At 37.6% G+C, this 19,405-nt stretch overlaps 1 protein-coding gene across 1 annotated transcript; it reads right to left on the bottom strand.

Annotated features, from left to right (window-relative positions):
• Window positions 1-1,811: 1,811 nt before the first annotated feature.
• Window positions 1,812-18,358, bottom strand: LOC106825214 (T-cell receptor gamma alternate reading frame protein-like). Its single transcript, XM_070517056.1, has 3 exons — window positions 18,233-18,358; window positions 3,907-4,236; window positions 1,812-2,412 (listed from the first exon to the last, which is right to left on the bottom strand). Exons 1-2 carry the CDS (start codon window positions 18,356-18,358, stop codon window positions 4,048-4,050), a joined length of 315 nt encoding a protein of 104 aa, XP_070373157.1. The 3' UTR covers window positions 1,812-2,412; window positions 3,907-4,047.
• Window positions 18,359-19,405: the final 1,047 nt, after the last annotated feature.

Below are 19,405 nucleotides of genomic sequence, written 5' to 3'. Positions count from 1 at the left end.
AATTGTGTACATCTTTGCCTAGTTTCCCATTGCACACCTGTGGATTCAACCTGTTTTGGTATTCATTTATCCAGCAAGGTGCTGTGGACTTTAATCACAGAAGTCCTATGGGTGGGTGGAGGTCAGTGTATAAAAGACTTACCAGCATAAAAATTCTGTGACAGGTTGGCCTATGACCGCTGAATTGTCCGAACAGCATAGGAGCAAGAAGAGGAGGTGTGGACATGTGAAGAGGCAGTTCTCTCCACCAGCTCTTAGTCTAATAAGGAGGGAAATTTTCCTGTTTTAATTGAAGCTAAAGTAACTTGGATAAGTAAGCTGGGTAAATTTAGACAATGTGACATGATCAATAACAAATCACACAGCTAGTTAGAGGCAGACCAAGGAGCCAAGGCTCTAACTATGGGGTGGGAGGTGTTACTTCTGTGCCAGTGTTCCCCCCACCACAACACGTGGCAGTCATGCTGTGGTGGAAAAGCACATGATGGCAAAGGATGTATATCCTGCCTCCTACCTTGGAAATGCACCTGGACCTACCAGAGGCTTCCACAGGTGATTCTGAGGACCTCCGAACCCATCCAGTCTAGGGCAGGAGCCAGGGTGTCAGAATGGGGCACCCAGAGAGCACCATCAATGGGATACTTCTGCCGGAGGCTCTCAGTTCATTTCATTAGCAACCCCCAAAAAGTGGTTGCAAATCTAGGACACAGGGTCACAGAATAAAGAAGGATTTTCATAGTGTTGATAAGAAAGTGACCAATTATTATAATAACAGAGTATATACATGAGGAGAAAACACAGATGCAGGCACAAATCCTTAAGAGAATTCTCGCTTACTCCTTGGAGGATGCCTTTAGTAGAGAAGCTGTGCAGGTTTTGCTTTGTTTTGCTTTTGCCAGTTGACAGTGGTTGAAAGGAAAGCCTCCTGATAGTAGGTAAGAAGATACTGGCTCTGAGTTCAGAGAGACCTGGCTTTAACTGACTATTATTTATAAAATAGTGACCTTGATCTAAGAACTGAATCTCTCCAATATCTAGACTGTGGACTATAATTGTACCTACCTATAGGGGCTATCAGGGTATTAACGGGATTGCCTGGTGCCTAACAGAAACTCAGAGTCCCTATTCCGCACACGGCTAAACTTTCTGTGGGGAAATAAGATTACAGATGATTCAAAAGTAGAAGTGCCAACAGTGGATGCTAATGCTGTTGAGGACTTGCAAGTACCAGGCATAATTAACTCATCTAATCCACACAACTCCAGGAGACAGGGCACTGTAATTCCATTCTACACATGAGGAAGTTATGGCACAGAGAGTTCAAATAGTTTGCCTGAGGTCACACAGATGCTAATACTAGACCCAGGATTCAAACCCAGGCAGTGGGAGTTCAGAGTTCAGGGGCTTAGCCCCTCTATGGCGATGCCTCTTGGTGTGAGTGCAGGTCTCATGGGGTTAGTGTGAGGACCAGAAAACACGGTGCTTGTGAAACACTAGTGTAGACCTGAGCACACACAGTGCAAGTTGTGCTAGATGTTATACTGACACCATCAGAATGTCCAGGACCAAATGAGTGTGAATCTGGTGATCTTTGCAAGAGAAATAAACTGGGTGCCTTCAATTGGCTGTGGCTCCTCTTGGAGCCAGTGCCCGAAAGAAAGCTGCATGACCACCATCTCAGGGAAAGAATTAGAGCGGTGTATTGATCATCATTACAGCCAACACTGGATTTGATGGCTCAGGTGTCATGCTGTTTCTTACCCTTGACTTTCCATTATATTTCATCTAATTAAAGTACACAAAGACAAATGTAGACTTGTGAATTTTTTTATTGTGCCTAATGTGAAAAACAAAGTACAGTATTCAAGTAGCAAAGATGTTATATTCAGGGTGTGTAAAATGGAAGGCTTCAAGGTGGTTCTGGTTAAATGGCCCTAAGTGACATGACTAGAGCAGCATGCTGTCTGTACTCAGAAGGCATGGTCATTCAGGTCCTGGAGGAACTGACGGAGATCACGGAGACAGTGGTGCTAAAGGACCACCCCCAACCCTGCCCCTGAGTAATGGCAGAATTCATTTTGTTACAGATTAAGGTTTTCTGTTTGCCCAGTGGTTTGAAAAACCATTATACAATAATGACAAGATAGAAAACTACGCATGTGAACTGAAAGAACCCAAATGTAGAGAGAAAGCCCAGCTGGATCCTCAGGAGACACAGTTAGGGAAAATAAACACTGGAGACAACTTTCCTTTCTTGTACCACCATCTGTCATGAACTCCGTGCATTGCCGCAGACTGCTGTTCTCCGGAGCAGACAGGAGGCGATGATGGCCAAGTGTCCGGCACTCACGAGGAGCAGGAAGAAGTAGGTGTAACAGCCTGAAGTGTAGGTGAGCTGCAACTGCAACATATCTAAGAGAAGTTGTTTGATTAGTTTTGACTATTGCTATGAGAGGATGGGACATATGAATGGAGGGTGGTCACAGTTGTTTATTTCTGATGACCTACGTTGCAGTGACGCCCCACCATCCAAACCCAAAAGTAAACATCTACCACCACCACCACCACAGACAACAACGAGACAACTCAGCATCCAGTTTACAGGTCACGTCAATCAACAACCTCTTCTAAATTCACTTAGACCATTCTAAAATATGAAAGTAAGGTGTATTTTTAATGAATGAGTCCATGAGGGCAAAAGTATTTGTGATAAACAGCTTTTAGCATTTCTTCACCCCTACAATATCTCTAACAAATCATAATAGCTAAGATTCATTAACTACTAACCAAATGCCAAACACTTGTTCTGAAAGCTTTGCAAGCAAAGTTTTAGACTTAAGTTTTACAATAACCTGTGAGATTATTATTTTCATTCAGTACATTACATTCAGTCAGTACAGAAAAATTCCTTCTGATTTATAGGTCCTCTGGGACCTTTGCTCTGTTGTGTTCATGCTCAGGGCTTTCAGTCCCGAGACTAGAGAGTTACTGGACCACTGCTGGGACCAAAGCACGTTCAGTCCTCTGCCCACACTGTCTCATTATGTGCAGCATCAGCATCAAAGGGGTTCCTTGGGGACATCATGCCTGAATCACGCCTGATTAGGAAAGAACGTTTTCTCTTATAATAGTGCACCCGCCTTGGGACAGTAAGTCAAGCTAGTGTCCTCATCTACACATCCATTCCAGGCTTGGCACAGGCCAGTTCTGCAATGAATGTTTGTTGAGCTACATTTACCAATGGCATGAAATACATTCATTATGTAAAATGGAAATACGTCTGTAGACATAAGCCTCACCCAATCTCCAATTATAAAATTTTAGCTTATGGTAGTACGTAAAATACAAATCTGGAAAACTGATGACTGTAATAAAACTGCACTGGCCAAATTATTCTATTTCTGGTTGAGTCATGATTTGGCTCCATCAAATGAGCACAATTTTGTCACCTAATAGCATTGTTTTGGGGTTGTACTCTGAGGATAGCAAGGTGAAAGTGAGAGTGACTCTCCTTGCTGGGTAGAGCGTTCCTGAAAGATGTATAATTGCTCTTATTTCTTGATCCATCTCTCTTTGATGCATGCCTTGTGTTTCTGAGTTGTTAGCTGCTTTCACATATGTTGTTTCATTTAATCCATTAAGAGCTCTAAAAATATCACTAAGATCTTAATATTTTGGATGATGAAACTGAGGCTGAGAAAAGTTTAGGAAATTTTTCCTTTTCCTTTTTGTGTTCCAAGGCCCAACTATTCTAATTCTAAAGGGAAATAGAGGGACATTTATGTTACCAATAACAACATATAAGACACATTTATATTTGTTTGTTTTCCCTTAATACTTGACAGAAAAGCTGGGATATTCCCTTTGAAAGAAAAGTTCTGGCAGGTTATATTTACATTGACATACCATCATTCTCTGAAGGAAAAAGAATCTCCTGGTCAACCCCTCCTTTATTATTCTCGTGTTGGATGATACATTTGTGTCCTTTATTCAATGACTTTTCAGTCACGGTCAGCCAGCTGAGTTTCATGTACGTGTCATTAGTTTTCATGGTTTTTCCCTCCTGGGATTCCAGAATTGTGTTGCAATTCTTTTGTTTCCAATATACCTTAATAATGTCAGGGAAGAAATTCTCAAGAAGACAAATGTATGTTCCAGTCCTATGGAGGTTGATTTCAGCAATTGAAGGAAGAAAAATGGTAGGCTTGGGAGAAATGTTTGCAGGAAGGCGTCTATCTGTGGGGGAAAATGGAATAGCAATTAAAAAGTATTATTAGAGAAGCACAAATAATGTGTGATTTACAACAATCTAGCACATAGTAAAAGAAGAAAAACTGCCATTGAGTTAGTGCTCACCATGGCCTTTTATCCACAATGGGTTGTGAGACATATATTGTTCTCATTTTCAATGGAAAAAGTGGTTCCAGATGTTAGGTAACTTGCCCAGAGTCACAGCTATTAAGTAGCAAGACCTGGATTAAAACCTTGTGTTTTTTCTTTCTCCACATGCTAAGATGGGGGATGACTTTTAATTGTACTATTACAAGGCTTCTAATATTCATGAACACACGTATTTTTAAAAATATCTTACGTTCTATCGTAGTGGAGCATGCTTTCAAGGTGGGTGGATAGGTGGTGGGAATGGGGGAGGAGACCAGGTAACTTTGATGATGTCTCTACACGTGAGAATGTCTGATCCTTTCTAAAGTACTTTCCTTTTCCCATCCCGTGAATTTTGTAACTTATGCTCTTTTGGCCAGGTAACCCTTTGTCATGCTCTGCAACTCTGTGAAACGTCGCTTCATTTAACTGTTTCTGGAATGCACCACATTTGTCTTATTTGTCATATAAATAAATATCAGGAAGAAGTTTTTCATTTTTTAAAAACAATGCACAGTCACCTGTTAATGGGAATCTATTTCCGCATGTACTTGACAATCAAGTTGATCTTTTAGCTCAAATGTGGATCCCTAGCTCTGTTCTTACACAATGGAGTTATCTTACCAGATGTCTAACTTTATATAACATCTCATTTTCATATCTGAACCCCCCAGATTTTTGAGTAGGGCACTATTTAAGCTGCAGCTCCAAATTATTTACAAGCCTTGAATTTAAAGATTTTATTTTTTTCCTTTTTCTCCCCAAAGCCCCCCAGTACATAGTAGTATATTCTTCGTTGTGGGTCCTTCTAGTTGTGGCATGTGGGACGCTGCCTCAGCGTGGTTTGATGAGCAGTGCCATGTCTGAGCCCAGGATTTGAACCAACGAAACACTGGGCTGCCTGCCGCCGAGCGCGTGAACTTAAGCTCTCGGCCACGGGGCCAGCCCCTATGAGCCTTGAATTTGGAAGCAAAATAACAATGTTTTCAAAACTTCTATTAATAAATTGATTATCTTCAGAAATGCTATTACGTTAATCTTATCAAGCAAGGCACTTATCAGAATTTTGTTTCACTTTAGAATATCTTCTTCAAAAGCACATTTTATTTTGGAATTTCTTGAGGTTTAAGCGCGACGAGGAATACAGCGTATTTTGATTCTCATTGTCTCCTCCAAAATTTGTATCTAGCCTATAAGGCTGCTGAACTGTTTTAGAGCTCTACTATTTTATTTGTCATCACATGCTGAATAAAGTATATATGTAATTGGTGTAATATTAAATGTCACAGTTCCAGAGTCTCTTGCAGACATAATGTCAAAATGTATAAGAAAACATCATTGTTTAAAAAAACATGCCAGTTGAATGCTGGAGTGTTACTTGATTATACATTTGCTGGTAATCTAATGATGGGAATTATAAATATTAAAATTCTTTCCAATTTGATCTCCAATTGACATTCAAACGCTTTACTAATATTCTCTTTGTGCTAGCTTCAAGTTAAATAATTCAATGGACAATTTCTTAAGAAAAGGAGAAGTAGATTTCTTATTTGAGAAGAAAAGAACAAAAATTCTTCAGAAGTTATGTCTGTATAGCAAAGTTTCTGATTTTTATAGTAAAGTAGTTAAGCAAACAATGTCCAGTTTTGGACTCATGCTGTAAATACAATTAGGTCATAATGTGCTTATTTTAATTTTATACATCTTGCTTTTAGCGTAAATGGTATTTTATTGATTATAATAGTAAGACACTATATTTCTCCAACCTTATACTTTGTTTCTAATTCAAAAAGCGTGTTATATAAGATGAGATTAATTTTTCAATCATAATTGTATTTACATAATTTTAGTCTTTACTCAATATATTAAAGAATGTAATGTTCATCTTAGGAACTTTTGTTTCTTCATAGGAATGCTTCTGATTTATTATATAAAGAAATTGAAAGTAAAATGATGAATTAAAAAATTTCTGCATGACAACACGCTATTCCCTCTTGTCTATTTTCCTCACCTAGATTTTGTTTCATTGTTTTCAGGATAAAATGAATCTTGAATTTCCATAACTTTCTCAATATAGTAGTCAACTGAGGATTAAATAGTGTACTTGTGTAAATATGGCTAGTGCCTATACTTTAAATCATTATATTACATGTTTTTCCTTAAACATTTTTTAAAAATTATTAACAGTATTTTTTTAGGTGAAAATAATTTTCAGGATTCAAGGAATGGAAACCAGGTAAAAAAATAAATAAGCCTGTCTAATGCATTTATATACATTCATCTGCATAATCCAATGATACATTTGAGTGGAATTGCCTGAGTTGTTTTTATTTTGTTAAGATGCAGCAGTATGGGGCCGGCCTGGTGGTGCAGTGGTTAAGTGTGCATGTTCTGCTTGGGCGGCCAGGGGTTCGCTGGTTTGGATCATGGGTGCAGACATGGCACCGCTTGGCAAAAGCCATGCCGTGGCAGGCGTCCCACATATAAAGTAGAGGAAGGTGGGCAGGGATGTTCGCTCAGGGCCAGTCTTCCTCAGCAAAAAGAGGAGGATTGGCAGCAGATGTTACCATGTTAGCTCAGGGCTAATCTTCCTCAAAAAAAAAAAAGAAAAATAACAAAATATATTAAAAAAAGATGCAGCAGTATGAATTCTAACATAAATTTACCAAATGTCAACTACATTTTTCATTGAAAGTACGATGTCTCAAACCCACATATTGATATTGATTTAAGCATTCTCTAGCTTCTTCTTGTAATTTTTCTTTTATCAAATAATTATAGCTATTTCATATTTAAATATGTATTTCAGACTTTTGACATATTACTTATATAGTTGATTTAACATCTTGACAATTTTCTGTTTAAATTTAAACTTTTTTCTGGTAAATATGAGCATGAAGCTCAAACTTGTTGGCTGTTTATTTTAGGGCCAATAACTGTTAGTGTTAGAGATGACAGCAATTAAAATAAAGGATTAAGATGTAAAGCACAAAGAACAACAAGAAAATAATAAACAAACACATTTCAATCTCATCTTCCTTGCCAAGTGATGGAAAATTCTGCCAAAGACAAATAACTCCAAATTCCTTTTTGTATGTGAGTGGACAGTAGGATGAGTTTCCACTTGAGCTGTTAGAGGTCCAGCTAATCCTCTGGCAGTTGCTGCTCTGTCAGTGTCATTGGCTGCAAACTCTCCTCACTAGATGCAGTTTTCCCTTCACATTGGAATCAGGGGAACACGTATCCAGCACCTGTTATGAGTTGGACAATGTTCCAAGTACTTTATCCACACAGTTTCATTCGATTCTCATACAAGCCCTGCTGGATACCCACTGTCATCCCATTTTATGGATTAGGAAACTGAGGCCAGGCAATAATCGCCCAAGTTCACATAAGCAGGACACAAGTGGTGGAGGCAGGCCAGCCTGACTCCAAAGCCCGGGCTCTTTGACAACACCCTCTCACCGTTAGAAAGGAAATGTGTCAACTCACACATTTACCAGTGATTATAAACTGTCCATGGGCCAAACACTTTCATGATAATTACATACGTTCTACTTGAGTCCTTTATGAAAATCCACTTGTACACAAAGCCAAACCCTATTGTCACATTTGCACAATGTTGGCTATGTTGTTCTTTGTCATGAGGATTTGTTTTAAAACCTCTCCTAAGATTTCTTCATCCCTCCCCATGACATTCCTACTTTTCCTAGTCTTTCTTAAGTATTATTCCAATTTAATTGCTTCTTGCCTTCCCTCTATTACCTTGGAAATTTCCATTCTTCCGATATCCTTTGACAACAAGTTTTGTTCCATCACGGAGGAATTTTGTATAATAATTCCACAGTTAATCAACCAGAATGAAAAACTTTAGACTAATTTCCACAGTAATCAACCAGAATGAAAAACTTCAGACTAATTTAACTTCTTGGAGTTCTTCACATTCTAGGGAACTCTACTGGCCTGCAACTCAGGAGACCAGGGATCCGGTCCTGGCACATTTTGCTGGATAACTTGCCGCAGCTTCTACGTCAGCACCTGCTGCTTCCCCTTGCAGTGCCCCTTTAAGTTACGGAGATGGCTTCTTTCCTTAAACCTCATGAGCCAACTGTCCTAGCTTCGCCCTTCTGCAGCTTCTTCAGCTCTCTCAGCCTTTGCAGAATTGAAGAGCATTATGGCCTTGCTCTGGATTAGGCTTAAAGGCATGTTTGTGGCTGTTTGATCTTCTATCCAGACCACTCAAACTTCCTCCATCTCAGCACTAAGGCTGCTTTGCTTTCTTATCATTCACGTGTTCACTGGAGTAGCACTTTTCATTTCCTTCAAGAACACTTCCTTTGCAGTCACAGCTTGGCTAACTGGTGCAAGAGGCCTAGCTTTTGGCTTATCTCAACTTGCATATGCCTTCCTCACTCAGCTTAGTCATTTCTAGCTTTTGATTTATAGTGAGAGACGCGCAGCTCTTCCTTTCGTTAGAACACTGAGTGGTCACTGTAGGGTTATTAAAAGGCCTAAGGTCACTATGGTTGTGTCTCAGAGGAGAGGGAGGCCCCATAAGAGGGAGACGGGGAAACAGTCAGCGGAGCAGTCAGAACACACACAACCTTCATCCATTAACTTTGCTGACGTAGATGGGCCCGGTTCATCGTGCCCCAAACAATTACAATAGTGACGTCAAAGATCACTGACCACAGATCACCATAACAAATATAATCATAATGGAAATGTTTGAAATATTGAGAGAATTTCCAAAATGTGACTCAGAGAAATGAAATGAGCAAGCGCTTTTGGAAAAATGGAGCTGATATACTTGCTCGACGCGGGGTTTCCACAAACCTTTGCTTTTTAAAAATTGCAATTTCTACAAAGTGCAATAAAGCGGCACACAATATAATGAGGTATGCCTGTGCTTGTGTATTTGATTTTAGGTCTTCTCAAATAGACTTTGGAAAGAGGCAGTTGAAAGAAGTGACAAATTGTTTGTGCATTATAATTTATTCCTTTTTCTGCCCCAGCAGTTGATAGTTTAGTGAGGTCTAACTCAAATGTGACGTGAGAGGTGGGAGAATATGTTTGCAAATCTCAACTCTGTGATATAGACACAAAATATGCTGAATTCAAACAGACTGAAAGTGCAAGAACATAAAGTAAGGCTCTCTTTCTCAAAACTATCCCTCAGAAAACAAGGGTCATCTTATGTTTCAGTCCTTGTGCAACCTGTCATATTAAAAGATGCTCTTCTGATACTCTGCTGTGATCAAAAACTACTGCTGGGACAAGATTTCCCCTGAAACGAACTCACTTAATGCCACTCTTGGAGCTAGGACTGGTAAAAGAAAATAGAGAAATTGAACATGGATTTGGTAAATATTACTTGGGAAAAAACCTCTACAGTTTATTTTTACATTGCACATTTAGAGAATAACAGAATAAATGAAAAAAAAAATGCTTTCCTTTTATTTTATAAATGGATAATTGTGTCTTTAGATAAAATATCCAGTGACATCATCCTATGGGCATCCCAAAACAGACACTCAGCCCCTGTGATGACCTGGAATGTTGCTCTAAGGTAGATGTTTCAAATGCACGTGAAGACTGTGAACAAAATTTTTAATGAAATGTGAGGGCAAAAAGAGCAATATTTCTCACCTGGTATTTGTATTAATATAATTTTTAACTTTGTGGCTATAATCCAATTAAGAAATTAAATATTATAAGTGGATATTTGACTTTTATCTATTTCATTATAAATTAACATATTCAATTTGCAAAAGCCCCTCTCTTTTTTTCTTCCAGATATTTCTACCGGAAAATGATAGATCACCTTATATTCAGGCTATTAAATTTGAGATAATGCTTATTATATTCTAATCATTTTTAGAAGCAGGTAACAATTAGTCTTCATAATTGAAAGTTTTTTCCAATTACTGACCATTTGTTCTAATGTGAACTGTAGACTAGATGGTAATTAGTACATTTATCTGTACTCCTGAATTCATAACAAATTCCAGTGGTGGTGATTTGCGTATTTTTATCATTGACATTTTTATCGCTGACTATGTTGGTAATTTCCATATTTAATTTCATTTAATCCTCACAACATCCACTTAAGATTGTGGTTGCATCTATAGAATGAGTGGATGGAAATATACAAAAATGTTAACAGAGATAGTGTGTTGATAACAAATTTTAATTTTCTCTTTATCTTTTGTATTTTCCAATCTTTTTCATAAGAGGTAAGTAATGTTTTTATAATTTTAGTAGAGCAATAATGAATGAATCAAAATTTGTTTGCTAAAGGATGACTATTCAGAAAGCGACAGATCTAGAATCAAAGTCCATATTTTTCCCAGCAGCACACTCTCCTAAAAACTATTTTTCAGGACCTACATGAATTATATCTCTGCCACTTTTAACTTGATTGCTACAATTTATATTGAACATATAATCACTTGGGAAAAACGGCACCAAAAAGTTGCTTTTCAATTTATGAATTCTATGTTTACATGATCACAACCACTAAGAAACCAAAATATATAATTTCTTTCATTTTTTTCAATGTTTCATCAACTTTGCGAAAATTCTTTGAAAACTTTTGTTTCAAGGGATCTAGAGGCTAAGAACATCCTTGTGAGACAGTCTCCTTCATTCAGGCAAAGTTTCATCTTTAAGGCTAACGAGAACTGAACGAGTTTAACGGACTGAACTTAGGAACAAAACAAACTCATCTCATGACATCCTTGAATATGGTTGCCAGGTTAAGTATTTTAACAGCTGATGTTGCTCATCCTCTGACCAAATGACAGGTTTAGCAATTTTTGTTCAGTTTTCCCCATTGGTTATTTTTGGAACCAATAAATAAAATATCTAAACTTCATTACAAATCTTTTAATACGGAAATACCGAATGGACCTACATCTGCACTCCTTATGGGCTCACAATTGTTCTAACTAGCCACTCCTTGTGAATCTCCTCCTTGCTAGGTCAGATAGAGAACAGCCTGCAAGGGCCTGGTTGGAATTAGAACACTTCTCCACTAGACTAGAAGTTTTTTGGGGGTTTTTTCTATCTTTATTTTCTTCCCCCATTTACCTCCAGCATTCAGCACAGAAACTGTCTTCAGTGAATGTTTGCTGACAGAATGAATGAGCAAATGAGGATGTAAAAGCATGAAGACTCTTCTCATGCACTTTGGAGCTGAAATGGCTTATTGATCTTAGAAATTCCCAAAACTGGCCCATCGCTAAGCAATTGAACAAGAGTTGTGATAGCATAAATTTTGACTGATGTCCTATGTCTAAGAAACTAAAGTAATAAGAAGAGAGATTTATCGATGTTCTGTAAGCATTTACTTGAAGAATTAATGTTTTGCACTGCTATTAAGGATGAGATGAAAACCAATATATAGGTTTTGCAGATTATTGTGAGAAAGGAGCACTATGATTTATCTCAAAATATAGAGAAGAGGTAATTAATAAAAGTGTCTCTCAGGCCAGCCCGGTGCTGTCCAGCTAAAGATTGTGTGCTTTGCTCTGGCAAGCTGGGGTACGTAGGCCCAGATCCCGGGTGCAGACATACACACTGCTTATCAAGCCATGCTGTGGCAGGCATCCCACATAAACAGTAGAGGAAGACGGGCATGGATGTTAGATCAGGGCCAGTCTTCCTCAGCAAAAAGAGGAGGATTGGCAGTGGATGTTAGCTCAGGGCTAATCTTCTCCAGAAAAAGATGTCTCTCACTTAAGAGATGTTCTACAAGAAAAGTGACTTGAACCGATAACTTATACCACTAGTTTATAGATATGGTCCTCAAAATATCTTGTATTTCTAGCTTGAGTCTATCCTTTTTTCGCGTGTGTATTCTAAAAGTATAATTTAAATATACTTACAAACAGGGAAGTGAACAAACCATTTATGAAGCAGTTTTATTTTCATGTATAATGACCGGTAGCTACAAACTTGCTTTCCATATGCTGAAACCGAGTATGTGGCACTCAGATAAAAGTGACCCTAAATTATTTTTTCCTAAAAGCATTTATCAGTTTTTCATTACTAGGGTAAAAATAGAAAAAGTAGAAAAAAGTTACTTACCAGAGGGAGTTACTATGAGCTTAGTCCCTTTTCCAAATATCTTGATCCAGTATGATGTCACACTGGTTACAGCTTCTACAAAAACTCAGCCTTCTTTTAAGTTTCATGATGTAACTATCAGTAAAAAAACTATACTTGAAATTTGATTTTCTGGGTTCCTTTGGAAGTCCTTGAATAAAGTATTCTGCTACCAGAGATTTTTTCTTTTAAGTTTTCCTCAGATAAATTGTCCCAAACGTCTGTTTTACATCAAGGCAGTAATCATTAAAAAGCATTCAAAGAAAATGAAAAGCAAAGAAGAAAAATAAAAGAGATCAGACTCAACTCATCAACCAACTACTTTTCTAAATTACTGGGAAAAGCATTCAGAGAATTGTTTTTTTTTCTTTTCCAGGTGTTCAGTTGTGTTGTAACTGCTCAGAGATACATCAAAGAAATGGCCCTTTTGTTCTCACAAACACCAGGGCTGCCAATTTGGAAATGTATTTCTGAGAAGAAGAAACTCTTCAGTAATTGAAATGGAAATATACCAATACAAATATACTTGAGAAATGTGAACAAATTTCTTCATTTTTAATGAAGTCACCTTTACCATTTGGAAATATACTTATTCACCCAGCACTGTCAAATGAGAAAATAATTTCTATGATAACATTACTTTTCCTGGAATAAAAGAAGAAATTTATACAATTCTATCACCTATGAAATGATAGATTGTTCATTTGAACTAAAATTTGAAATCATATCAAACATCTTTTGAGATCACAGGATGTGAAACTAGAAAGCAACTGTAAGAAGAAAGCTGAAAAAGTCACAGATATGCTACTGAATAAATATTGGAGCAATGAAGAAATCAAAGGAGAAATAAAACAAATACCTATATTAAAATGAAACGAAACACAACATACCAAAATCCATGAGATGCAGCAAAAGTGGTACTAAGAGAAAAGTTTATAGCAATATAGGACTACCTCTAAAAACAAGAGAAATCTCAAAATAACACTTTACCATTACACCTAAAAGAAGTAGAAAAAGAACAAATGAACCCCAAATCAGTAGAATGAAGGAAATAATAAAAATCAAAATGGAAATATATAAAATAGAGACTAAAAAGAATATACAAAGGATCAATGAAACTAAGACCTGGTTCTTTGAAAAGACAAACAAAATTGACAAAACTTTCCTAGGCTCAAAGAAAAAAAGGGAGAATCCTCAAACAAATAAAATAAAAAATGGAAGAGGACAAATTACAGCAGATACCAAAGAAGTACAAAGGAGTACAAGAGAACACTATGAAAAGCTATATGCGAACAAATTGGATAACCTGGAAGAAGTGGATAAATTCCCAGAATCATACAATTTTCCAAAATTGCATGAAGGAGAAATAAAGAATCTGAATAGGCCAAACACTTACAAAGAGATTGAAAGAGCAATCGAAAACCTCTCAAAATACAAAAGTCCAGGACCAGATGACTTCTATGGTAAATTCTACCAAGCATTCAAAGATGATTTAACACTCAGCCTTCTCAAACTTTTCCAAAATATTGAAGAGAAGGGGACATTTCCTAACTCATTTTATAAGTTCAACATTACCCTGATACCAAAAACAGACAAGGACAACACAAAAAAAGAAAATTACAGGTCAATATTGCTGACAAACATAGATGAAAAAATTCTCAACAGAAGTTTAGCAAATTGAATACAACAATACATTACAAGGATCATACACCATGATAAAGTGGGATTTTTTTCCAGGGATGCAAGTGTGGTTCAACACACACAAATCAATCAGTGTGTTACACCACATTAACTGAACGAAGAACAGAAATCATATGATAATCTCAATAGACACAGTGAAAGCATGTAACAAGATTCAGCATCCACTTATCATAAAAACTCTCCATTAAATGGGTACAGAAGAAAAATACTTCAACATAATAAAGGCCATATAAGTCAAACTCACAGCTAAGGTCATAGTTATTGGTGAAAAACTGAAAGCTATCCCCCAAGAACAGGAACAAGACAAGGATGCCCACTTTTGTTACTCTTATTCAACATACTATTGGAAATCATAGTGAAAGCAATTAGGCAAGAAAAGGAAATAAAAGGTATTTGAATTGGAAAAGAAGAAGTAAAATTGCCAGTATTTCTGGATGACATGATTTTATACACAGAAAACCCTAAAGAATCCACCAAAACACTATCAGAAATAATCAATGAAAACAGTAAATTTGTAGGGTGCAAAATCAACACATAAAATTCCGTTGTGTTTCTATACACTAACAACGAATTAGGAGAAAGAGAAATAAAGAATAAAATTCCATTTACAATTGCAATGAAAAGAATAAAATACCTAGGAATTAATTTAATCAAGGAGGCGAAAGACCTGGTACACTGAAAACTATAAGACAATGTTGAAAGAAATTGAAGAGAGCACACAGAAATGGAAAGATTCTGAGCTCATGTATTGGAAGAATTAATGTAGTTAAAATGTCCATATTACCTAGAGTAATCTATCAAGTCAGTGCAATCCCAATCAGAACCCCAATGACATTTGTCACCAAAATAGAGTAAAGAAACCTAAAATTTATATGGAAGAACAAAGGACCCCAAATATCCAAAGGAATCTTGAGAAAAAAGAACAAACTGGAGGTATCAAGCTCCTGAATACAACATATACTACAAAGCCATAGCAATCAAAATAATATGGTACTGGCAGAAGATTGGACAGACAGATCAATGGAACAGAACTGAGAGCCCAGAAATAAACCTACCACATCTATTTGAAACTAATCTTTGACCAAGGAGTCCAGAACATACAATGGAGAAAGAAAAGTCTCTTCAATAAATGATGCTGGGAAAACTGGACAACCACATGCAAAGGAATGAAAGTAGACCATTATCTTATACCACACATAAAAATTAACTCAAAATGGATTAAAGACTTAGAATGTAAGACCTGAAACCATAACACTCCTCAAAGAAAACATAGGCAGTACACTCATTGACATCAATCTTAGCAGTATCTTTTTGAATACCATGTGTCTTCGGGCATGGGAAACAAAAGAAAAAATAAACAAATGGGACTATATCAGAATAAAAAGATTCTTGATGGCAAAAGAAATCATTGACAAAATAAAAAGACAACCCACCAATTGGGAGAAAATATTTCCAAATTAGATACTGGATAAGGGGTTAATTTCCGAAATGCACAAAGAACTCATACAACTCAACAACAAAAACTGAGCAACCTGATCAAAAAATGGGCAGAGGATGTGAATAGACACACATCCTCTTGTTTTTTCCAAACAAGATATATAGGTGGCCAAATGAATGTGAAAAGATGTTCAGCAGCACTAATTATTAGGGAAATGCAAATTGAAACTGCAATGTGATGTCATCTCACACTCATCAGAATAGCTCTTATTCAAAAGACAACGGAAAAGTTTTAAAGAGTATGTGGAGCAAAGGGAACCCTCATACACTGCTGGAGGGAAGGCAAACTGGGGCAGCCAGTATAGAAGACAGTATGGAAGTTTCTAAAAAATTAAAAGTTGAATCATCCTATGATCCATCTATTCCACTTCTATTTCTCCAAAGAACATGAAAACACAAATTTGAAAAGATACACGCATCCCTAGGTTCATTTCAGTATTATTCACAATAGCCAAGACTTGGAAGCAACCCAAGTATACATCAATGGATCAATGGATAAAATAGGTGTGCTATATATGTACAACGGAATACTATTCAGCTACAGAAAAGGATGAAAGGGTGCCATTTTTGACAACATGGATGGAGATTGAGGGTATTATGCTAAGCGAAAAAAGTCAGAGAAAAACTCCAAATCATTTCACTCATATGTGGAAGATAAACAAACATAGATAAGAAGAACAGATTGGTGGTTACCAGAGGGGAAGGGGTTGGAGGGAGGGCAACAGGGGTAAAAGGAAACATATATATGGTGAGAGATGAAATCTAGATGTTTGGGGGTGCACATAATGCAGTCTATACAAAAGCTGAAATATAATAATACATGCCTGTAATTTACATAATGATACAAAAGAATGTGACCTCAAAATAAAATAGTAAAATTGATAAAAATTAAAAGATTAAAAAATAAATCTCAGTAAATGGTAAAAAAAAAAAGAACTGAGTATTTTTACTGCTATCTGTAATACTTCATTATCTGTACAATGTAGGGAAAAAGAGATTTTCCAGCCCAATAAGCTACCCTGGGCACCCAAGCATGAACTTTGTCTCCAACTTGGAAGACGGGATCAGTAGGAATCAGGAGAGAAAACAGGTTTTGTTTTGTAAAAAAAGGAAAACTTGATAGAGAAAAGAGGAGAAAAAGTCATCAAGAGAGAGCCCATTACAGGCCTTTCTAATCGCCAAATATCACATGTGGTCTCTAAGTGCTCAATAATATGCAGAGATAATTTTAATATTATGAAACATGTGAATTCTTTTCCAAAATAAAATTTAAAATAAAATTCAAAAGTCATAAGTGTTTTCTACTAGACAATTTGAAGACTACGGAAATGACATAGTAAAAAATATCCAGGGTCCCAGTGACCAGAGATGACCACCCCTGAGTCATGCCCTTTCCTCTGAACCCATTCTCAGGGCTGTGTAAAAAGAACTCCCAAGACAAAACAGTCAACATGAATTTCAGGGGAGTCTGGTACATTTCTGAAATGTGATTTTCACAAAATAACTCCTGGGTACAGACATCATTTTCCCACGGCACTAGGATGTGTGGGGAGCTGGGTGACAGATATGTTACATGAAAATAGTGATTTTGAAGAATTTCTTGGATTTTCGTTGGCATTTGTTAGACACTATAATGTTGCTTCTGTTACCCTGAGTCATTGCATCTCACCCACTTCAGGTCTGAAGGAAAATAAATTGATCCAAAATCATGAGCATCTTTCAGGCATCCAAGTATACACAATCCCCCACCCACTAGGTAACGTGAGCACCACAATAATAATCAACATATTCATCTCAATTCCCCAGACACTACCTGAGTCCCCACTATGTTCGGTGCTGTACATTCTAGTAGATGCTTTCAGAGTTTCTATGAATCAGCAATTTAAACCACCATTCAATTGGCAAACGCTCACTTAGGCCGGGGCTGGTTTCCTCTGGCTGGTTTGCCTTTGGTGAGTGTGGTCAAAGTGTCTTTGGGGAAGCTACCTCAGCCTAAAGGAGAAGGGCAGGAGGAGGAAGTGACTCTAAACATGGACTTGTTTTTCCCCCAATAGAGGTGGTTTGCTCCACGCCCAAGGCCACAGTCCTCACCAATGTGTGTAAGTCAAAGGGACTATCAAATGATGGAAAACATAGATTTGAATTGATTTGGGATGACTACTTGTGAGAGTCTCTTCATATCCAGCTAATCTCTCTTTAACTAAACTGTAATAATCAACCACACTGTGACAGATGTGGTGCTAAGCATTGGTATGCAAAATATGTGTGTGTGTGTGTTCCTGTATGTGTATGTATGTTAGTTGTTTTGTTTGTTTGTTTTTTTATCAGCTATCATTACTGAGCTCTCATGCTTTCATGCAAAGCTTCCTCTTGGAGAAAATATAGAATTTGGCAATTCCACACGCAGTCACTCACATGAATGTTTATCTAGAAAACTGCATAAAAGCATGCAGGTGGTCACTGCCCTTTCTCAGGTCATAATAGTGAGTGAGGAACCACTGAACATTTACTGACTGACGTGGCTCTAACATTCGCCACTGTGCACCTCCCAGAAGGCACAGTAGTAAGTGGCCGAGTCTTCTTCCCCTACATTGTGGATGGTGAGGGTAGACGTAGAAGTTCCAGATATCTCATCTACCTCAAATTTGCCCGTCGGAACGCCTGACTCCATCCTGACAGTGCTGTCAGGTGAAACGCGTGGCAGGGGCTGCAGGATTTGACCCGATACCTGATACCAATATATGGATGTTGTAGAAATTGTTATGCCAGATACCACGTGTTGCAGGCGGGCTGTTTTTGATAGCCTTTTACCACCGGAAAGTTGAGGTTGCCCTAGATGACCTGCACCATACACACACACTGAAATATAAGCTGAGGAGGAGAGTAATGTGCAAAAACTTAGAATTTTTCTTTCCTTTATTTTCAATTTACATCTTTATAACACTGTGTGTTGAGTAAATATTTTTTCTTAAAAACAATTTTGTCTTTTATTAGAATTAGTAACCTCCATTTTTAAAATGAAGTCAGAGGTTTGCTAAAGAATCATGGAAGCTTAGACACTTAAAGATGAAAGGGGAACCCTTCCTACCAGAAGCCTCATTGTTTCCCATTTAGGAAGAGGAGAAGACAGCTCCCAAAATGCGAGCGACTCCTTCGATATTACAGGATTGTGAGCAGCCGAGGCAAGATCAGAACCCTGATACTGACCAATGCGGTCACTTTGCTCACCGTGATCTGAGCCAATCAATCACAATGAGTTAGGGACTGAGAAAGGAAGTTTTAATTCAATTAGCCAGCGCAATTGGGAAGATGATAGACGGATGTCTCCAAAAAAGCCATCTTCCAAAATTACAGAATATTGAGATAGTTATATAGGGAAAATGGGGCATAAGGAGTGAGTTTCCTTCAGGCATGACAGACTCCACGGTCTTTTACTCTTACATTCTTTTGTCAGCTGTGAGGGATACCTTGTAGGCCTGTTTCCCACCTGTGGTCAGGCCGTCCCTGAAGGGAAGCTAACAGAATAAAGTTTTAATTTATCAATCTATCAGGGACTACATACATAAGCTGAGGCCATAAACCAGGAGAGCGTGTGAATTTTCTAGAGTATGTGCAGAGCAGCGAGTAGTCACACTGAGGAGGGTGTGGGGCCATTTTGTGTGACAAGATGGCCTCACTTTTGCTCACTTTCAAATCCACTCCCTCCTTTCTAGTGTGC

This window comes from Equus asinus, chromosome 1, assembly GCF_041296235.1.
Source record: "Equus asinus isolate D_3611 breed Donkey chromosome 1, EquAss-T2T_v2, whole genome shotgun sequence".
Classification (NCBI taxonomy): Eukaryota; Metazoa; Chordata; class Mammalia; order Perissodactyla; family Equidae; genus Equus; species Equus asinus.
This window is presented reverse-complemented; position numbering and strand designations above follow the sequence as displayed.